Here is a 7,926-nt window from a genome sequence, read left to right on the forward strand (position 1 = left end):
ATTAAGGAGCCCTGGTGGCATAGTGGTTACATGTCGGGCTGCTAATTTATAAGGTCGGCAGTTCTAAACCACCAGTTCCATCACTGGAGAAAGATGGGCTGTCTACTCCTGTAAAGAGTTACAGTCATGGAAACCCACAGGGGTAGTTCTACCCTGTCCTATTAGGCCGCTGAGTCTTTATAGACTTCTTGGCAATGAGTTGGCAGTGAGAAGAATCAATTAGCATCAAAGGTCCTGTAACAGGTTTATCATGCCAACTGGGCCAATGGTGGAGTTTAATCAGGTCATAGTTTGATTGATAAATGGCTTGCAAGCTGCCACCGCCCCCACCCCATCATGTTGCGAGAGCTTGAGGCTCCTTCAAGACCTGCCTTACCACACTGGTGCGTACATCGCTTGAGATTGAGGCTGGTGGATCCCATCACCTTGTATTGCTTGAGTTTGATATCCCATCTGGGCCTGCTTCACTAAGCTCCTGTGCTACTGACTGTTGATGACCCACCCTGCTGTTTTCTGAATGGAGGCAGACTCTGCCTGCTTTGCCCAAGGGAAGACTCTGCTATCTGCTTCCTTGACCTTGGACCAAAGCCCCCTCAGTGAATTGAAGGACTTTGGGTAAATTAACTGTTCCACAAAAGTGAGTGCTGCTATGTGGACTAATTAGCTGTTGTATTCCTTCCCGCTGTATTTATATATATGTGTGTGTGTGTGTGTGTGTATGTATATGTATATGTATATGTATATGTATATAGCTGTTGTATTCCTTCCCGCTGTATTTATATATATATGTATATATGTGTGTTTGTATGTGTATATATGTATATATATGTATATATATATATATATATATTCATAAGTGTCCTCCCAAGAAGTCTTTGCAGACTCATATGACTATGGTCCTAGTTTTGCTTCTCTAGAGAATCCTGCCTATCACAGGCCTGCATCAACTGACCTCCAATTACAGCAGTGAGGTCTGCTAATCAGGTAGTAGTAGCTAAATGACCATAAAGAAATAAGAAGTATGCTAGAGAGATTGCTGGATGACTTTTGAAGCCTTGAGGAAACATCCACAAAGAGGTGTTGGCACAATTAAGTCACGTTTTCCTGACGTCATAATTGCAGGAACTGTTGAGTTGTAATCATTAGCGAAAACAAGTAAAAATGGAGAAAAAGTAAAGAGGAGAGAAAATGACCTTAACATATAGTTTTGATATGTGAAAATCATCCCATCCAAAGAAAGTCTGGTTATATCTGCCTGCAACCAACTCACACTGCTTGCTTCACCACGTGGGTGAGCAGGAATCCGAGTCCCATATAGGGAGATGGAATTCCTTTCTTGGAAGCAGTTCCCTCTGCCACTATCACCATCATCCCTGTCACCAACCTAGTCCTGCAGTCCAGGCGTGGAATCTGGGCTTGCATGGCCCCAAGCAGGAGACCTACAAGAGGGGGTTGAATCTGCAGGGAGACAGACTGTGGGAATCAACGCAGGTCGACTAGCTGAGCTCATATCATTTCCACTACACCCTTTCTCAATCGCAACATAATTCTGAAGGGAGCTCGGCGAGTTTTTGCATTATCTCATTCAAATTTGCTCAGAATCCTGGCAAGTGAGTTAAAGCTGATATCGTATTTCTAACGACAAAACAAAAAAGAACACACTGCCATCAAATCCATGATGACTCGTTGGGACCCTACGTAGATTTTGGAGACTAAATCCTTGTGGGAGCAGACAGCCTTATCTTTCAGCCCAAGATGGGTTAAAACCACTGAACTTTTGTTTAGCAGTTCAATACAAACCCTCTATGCCACCAGAGCTCCTAAACCAACTGCCAAACTATACCTGCTAGATAGTATCTTAAAAAGAGAACTGTTTTTAAAAATTAGAAGAAAAAAAAGATGGCGTTGGCAACTAAAGCACGTACAAAGTTAGACTATTTTGAAATGACTGTAGTGTGTGAGAAGCAGCTCTGGTGATGTAGTGGTTACATGTTGGGCTGCAGTCTGCATGGTCGGCAGTTCAAAACTACCAGCAGCTCTGAGGGACAAAGAATGGACTTTCTGCTCCTGTAAACAATCACAGTCTCAGAAACCCACAGGAGGTCGCCATGAGTCAGCACTGACTGGATGGCAGCAAGGTCGGTATAGGGAGTGTATGGGATGGTAGCCATCGTATGGCCTCGCTTCTCCTACCACAATCCCAGGGCACTGTTCACTCAGGGCCTGAATCGGGCCTCAGATTCACTCGCAACACATGGCTGCGGGCAGCCACCAGTGGTAGCATCAGTTCACTGATAAAATCCACATTCCCAGGATGACGCTCCTCGCTCATGTCCCATGTTGACTGACCTCATGTTGTGCCTGATGTTTTCTGTGCTTTTGAGTTGAGATTTGTCCTGAGTAGTTCTCACAGTGTCTCATGCTTAAGTGCATTATCTGCTCAAAGGACAGGGACTCCACATTCCAGTCCACTCAGAGCGCCAACTGTGCTATCTCTTGGATAACTGACACAGAGGAGGGTCCAAAAATGTCAACATTTTTTAAATTTAAAGATCTAAAGACCCAAACATATGGTATTTAGGGAAAAACCTAAAGTTGCTTTTCTTTCTCCTTTTTAAGCCAACCTTATTTCTGGACATGGTCCAGATTAAAGATCGTGTTTTTTGGGTTTTTTTGTAAAGTTTCAAAAAGCAGCTATTTCAGATTTTACAGACCAGTTAATGCCTGTGGCAACTCTTCATTTGAGCCACTGCTGTGTGAAGGCAGCTACAGGCAATAAGTCCATGAATGAAGGTGTCTGTGTTACAATAAGGCTTCACTTGTGAATACTGGAACCTGATTGCCATATCATTTTCACATGTTAAGAAAGAGCACTGCTCATGTGACTTTGTTTTTCCTTCCCCCACCAACAATTTCAAAATCTCATCCTTAGCTTGTGGGACACAGAAAAACAGGAGGCAGACTGGATGTGGCTCATGGGCCGTCCTTTACTGGACTCTGCTCTAGACCTGTGGTGGTCCAAGTGAGAACTTCCCAGGGGCCACAGAACCCTCCCTCTCAGCGGGTCCAGCCATCATGAGTGAGACTGGGTTTTCTTTCTCTTCTCCAGTCAAGGCTTCGTCACAAGGCACTGAGTGCAGAAGAAGCACATGTCAGGCTCTAGCTGTCTTATTCCCCCAGAAATTGGAGAGGTTTGCAAAAGTAGGAAATGTTACTTTTCTTGATGGGTTTTCTTTGAAAAAGATAATTATATGTCATCCAAAATGCTTTTTATGGTTACATGTAATGGATTTATCATTGAATTGTTTTATCAAAACAATTTTATTGGGAGCTAATACAGATATCATATCATTCCATAATTCAATCATGTCAAGCAGTGTTGTACAATTTCTACCACCAGCAGTTTCAAAACCTACTCTTCCTTCTTGCACTCTTTGATATCCGCTCCCCTTTAGGCCCCCTTCCCCACACTGTACCCTCCAAGAATTCTTATTTTACTTGTTATCTCTATGGGTTCTTCAATCCTGGGTTTCATATACAGCAAAAACATATAACAAAAATTCAAGAGGACTAACCCCAATGACAAAATACAGTGAAAATTTTAATTAGCTGAGTAAATGTTGCCTAAATTCTTCAGTTCTGTTTCCTCCTAGTGTGATAAATATTGGTACATATAGTCCAAAGCTCTTTAGTATACAGGCCCCTCAATACATTTGTAGAGCATAAAGTGATCTTGAGAGCACACAGTTAGAGAGCCAGCTGCTGAGCTAAATAAAGCTGGGTTCACTCATGACGGCAGGGCCAGCCCCCAGGGGACTTCCTCAGGGCTGCTCAGGTGAACTTGAAGACCCCCTGACTTTAGTCTCCACCCTGCTGTCTCCCCACCTAAGAACTGTCTCGGGCATTTCTTTGGCCAGACCCTTCTCTGGCAAACTCTTAACTAACCCCATGCGTCCGTTCCCCTGAGGAGTGGAGCTGGTGGGAGGGTGAGGGCACTCTTCGTGAAAGAACCCTGCAGAGAGCCACAGGCCAGAAAGCACTTCAGCCCTTGCTTTGCAAAATAGGCAGTTTCCACTAACGATGGCTTCTCAGTTCCAATTTTTAAAATGATTATCACTGTGGGGTCTAGCCTCCTGAACACATCTCAAAACCAACAGTCACTGGCTCCTTTGTAAATTAGAGTCACTTCGGCCCATCTGCACCAATGAGGTGGGACTAACCTGGTTCTCCTACTAAGGACCCTCAAAGCAGCATTATATCTAAAGGAATAAAATCCATTCCATATGGGACAATTTTAACTAAAAGGGCTAATCATAGGTGAAGAAATACACTTTGCAAGTAAGGTATATATACTCATCTATACATACATACCTATATGCATATCTTATGGAGCACTTTAAATGAGTGTTAATATTTAGCTGTCATTTGAGAAAAGAATTTCTGAAAACAATATGTTAGGGGAAATAAAAAGCAGGATTTCTTGCCTTAATTCTACAGTGACCACATACAGAGAAACCTGAAACTTCTTTCTATAAGGAAGTATTTCTTGCATTCTAAACTTACTGCGTCACAGGTTTTAAAAGTCTATCCAAACAGCGTGACTACTGGTCTGGGGAAATCTTTCTGCTTTATTTTATAGTGAAATAAAGAAATAATAACTATGGTTCCAATATTTATGATAGTCTTGAATGGTATACTCTTCAATTTAAAAGTGCTTCCTTATGAATATGTGATTCCAAAAGTCTTCATAGTTTCGCTTATGGAATAATAACTGTACAAATACCAACAAAGAATGAAGAAATTTCTATTTGGGACTATTTATCCTTCAACCTGTAGGATAAACCAGCTAACGTATCAGAAATTATGACAGGATGCTAAATTTGTCCCCCCCCACCTTCTTTTCTTTCTTGGCTCCAAGCTGTCAAAGGAAGGGCATGTGCTTATTTTGACCAACACTAGACTGCACCCCACTTTCATCCCGAATAGCAAAAACTCACCAGTTAATTACTACCCATTTGGGGGATTATCGCCCATTGGAGGGAATAGTGAAAATTGCTGTAGGAAAGTTTTGAGTTGCTGGGATGTTCGACGAAGAATACAAAGTAGAGTTAAATTAGGGGAAAATGCTTACTGGTTAAATCCACAGTAAAACCAAGAGTCTCATCATGATTGCAAAACATTCCCAATTGTGAAACCTAAGTTATTTGTAAAAGGGATGAGAGCAAAGCAGCTTCCTCAGTCATTTTTTGAGACCTCAGCATCCGTGGAGAGAAAAGGCTGATATTTAGGAGAAAGCCGATTTCAAAATATGAACCCTACACCAAACACAACTGAGGACCTGGGAGTCGACATTCTCGTCTTATATTCTGTTCTCCTCCCATGTCTATGCAAATGGAGGGGCTGTGAGACTAATGCTTGTCTTTTACTTGTTTACTCTTTCAGTTGTTTCTGAATAAGAATCTTGATCCTAAACAGAAGGCAATATAACTTAGCAGGTGTTCATGCTAAAACAATAATTTACATAAAATAATTGTGCGGCACCCATGGAGACAGACAAGGGACAAGAAAGGACATGTGGGTTTCACTTTACAGAAAAGACGTATTATTTCTGACAAATGCTGTCCTTAAAACGTTTGTATGATCCATAATCTTCCCCACTTTCCTCTTTCAATCACAATTATGCTCATTAAAATGACATCGCAGTATCACACAATGATGAGAAAACAAGAAATTTTAAAGGGCTATGAAATGCATAGTGCCACAAAGATTGAAGGAATCAAGGAGGTTTAGGGTTCGTGTTTGAAATGGAAAAGGGAAAAGAGAGAGAGAGAGAGAGCTCTGAAAACATGATGGCATTACTGCACAGCAGCAAGACTGGAATCCCAGGATGGTTATGGTCAAGCATGGCACAGCAGTTTCGAATTGGAAAACCACCATACATGGGAATGAGAAGACTAAGAAGAAGGTCTTTGGTGTAATTTTGCTTTCCCGGCGCCCCTCCAGGCAGCAGGGCACTGCCGGGACATTGCTGGGGAATTTCCTTAGGATTTTATGGAAAATGCTGGCTTTCTGAAATGAGCAGGCTGGTTTGAACCAAAAGTTAAGACAGAAATGCAGATTTAGAGCAGCAATCAAAAGAAATTCAGAATGAGGGGTCAAGCCAAGCAGATAAGCACACTTTGTCTTTTGGGGGGACTGCTCAACCGGGCAGTTCCCTAATTTACAAAAGCCAAAACAAAGCAAAGCATGCTGACTTACACTGCTTCTTAAGTTCTTTCAGCTGTTGCTTGTATTGCACAAACTTCTCATTATTTTGAAAGTCTGCATCAGAATTCTTATTCTGCAATGCCACAAATTTCCTTTCCACCAGTAGTTTTAAATCTGGTACATTTTCTGGACGGTCTTCTTTGACCTGAGGAAGACAATACAATGGTCTTAGTTAAATGTTAATGAGAGTAGCTTTAACAAAACTGTGTAGTATGATTTTTTATCCCACTGTATTCCGATAAGAACACAAAACCAAACTCATCACCAAAATGTCCATTCTGATTCATAGTGAACCCAGAAGATAGAGTAGAACTGCCCCTCTGGGTTTTGGAGACTATACTTCTTGATGGGGGCAGAAAGATTCATCTTTGTCTCTTTGGAGTGGCTAATGGTTTTGAAGCACCAACGGTGGGGTTAGTGGTCCAACAGTGCCAACAGCATTCCTTGTCTTTGAATAGTACTGAGGAAAGCTGCACAGGGGTTCCACTGGGTCCTTCCACTTCACCTCAACCTGAGCAGCACCATGTCCACCCTATACGCAGGACTGCTTGGTCCACTCTCATGGGCACCAAGTGTTATCCCACCCACATGCTCTTTCCTCCAAGAGCCCTCCCTTGGTCTCAGCAGATGGGAATGGGTCCAACTTTACAAAAGAACCTGAGGCAATGAACTTGACCTGCCACAACAAGGCATACATGTCCCCCTTTTACCGTTTAACCAGTTTTTCTGTCGTCATTGTATCCCCCAATCTTTTTTTTTTAATCGTTTTATTACCCAATATTTTCATACAAAATTTTCTGGGAGAACAGTGGAAAGAATTGTACTGTGAACACCCATTCACACATCCCAGGCACCACAATGAGCCTTGAACTATCTGTGTGTCCTCACAGATCTTGTCCATCTTCAACCTTGTGCTTTACTTGGCCGAATTCCACCTTTTTCATTCTCCTTCAAAACAAACTCTCCCTTCCCATTGGTTCATTCCACACAAACCTTTAAGTAGACTTGAAACCCCCAACCTTTAAGTAGACTTGGTACCCCATATTTGAAAACAAACTCTTATAATCTTGTGTCCCCTTCCCCCCAGTTATGTTCACTTCACAGTATAGCTGCATGGGAAGGTAAGGCCCATTTGCCTATTGTTCCCTATTTCCTTAACCTCAAACTATAGCTAAGCTGGGGCCTTACTGCTGCACTGGATTGTTCTTTGTCAGGCCTCCACATTGGTTCCTGGGCCCTGCCCTGATACTCCTGCCCTGGAGCACAACCCCTCCAACTGTCATGCCTGACCCACCTCAGCTTCTCTCGCACCTCTCCCAGCAGTCGTCACACCCACCTCACTGTCTCCAGGGATAAAACAAAGACTTTGAAGGCACATGGATCACTGAAGTGCCCGTGCTTGGATCCTAGAGGGAGGACTCAATGTTTATTTGTTTGTTTGTTTTTGAATGAATTAATCTTTTTAACATCATTTTAATATGGGGCTCATACAACTCTTATCACAATCCAGACATACATCAATTGTGTAAAGCACATTTTTACATATATTGTCCTCATCATTCGCAAAACATTTGCTCTCCACTTAAGCCCCTGGCATCAGGTCCTCTTTTTTTCCCCCTCCCTCCCTGCTCCCCCCTCCCTCATGAGCCCTTGATAATT

The 7,926-nt window shown here is 42.5% G+C and overlaps 1 protein-coding gene across 1 annotated transcript in view; it reads right to left on the reverse strand.

Annotated features, from left to right (window-relative positions):
- The window catches only part of NSMCE2 (NSE2 (MMS21) homolog, SMC5-SMC6 complex SUMO ligase), a 285,756-nt gene that overhangs the window by 189,533 nt on the left and 88,297 nt on the right, over positions 1-7,926 (reverse strand). Inside the window, exon 4 of the mRNA XM_004697653.2 lies at positions 6,259-6,412. Within this exon, the coding sequence (XP_004697710.1) occupies positions 6,259-6,412 (154 nt within the window). The remainder of the gene's footprint in view (positions 1-6,258; positions 6,413-7,926) is intronic.

The sequence above is a fragment of the Echinops telfairi genome, unplaced genomic scaffold (genome assembly GCF_000313985.2).
Source record: "Echinops telfairi isolate 266 unplaced genomic scaffold, ASM31398v2 ScPeMD7_1;HRSCAF=3_0, whole genome shotgun sequence".
Classification (NCBI taxonomy): Eukaryota; Metazoa; Chordata; class Mammalia; order Afrosoricida; family Tenrecidae; genus Echinops; species Echinops telfairi.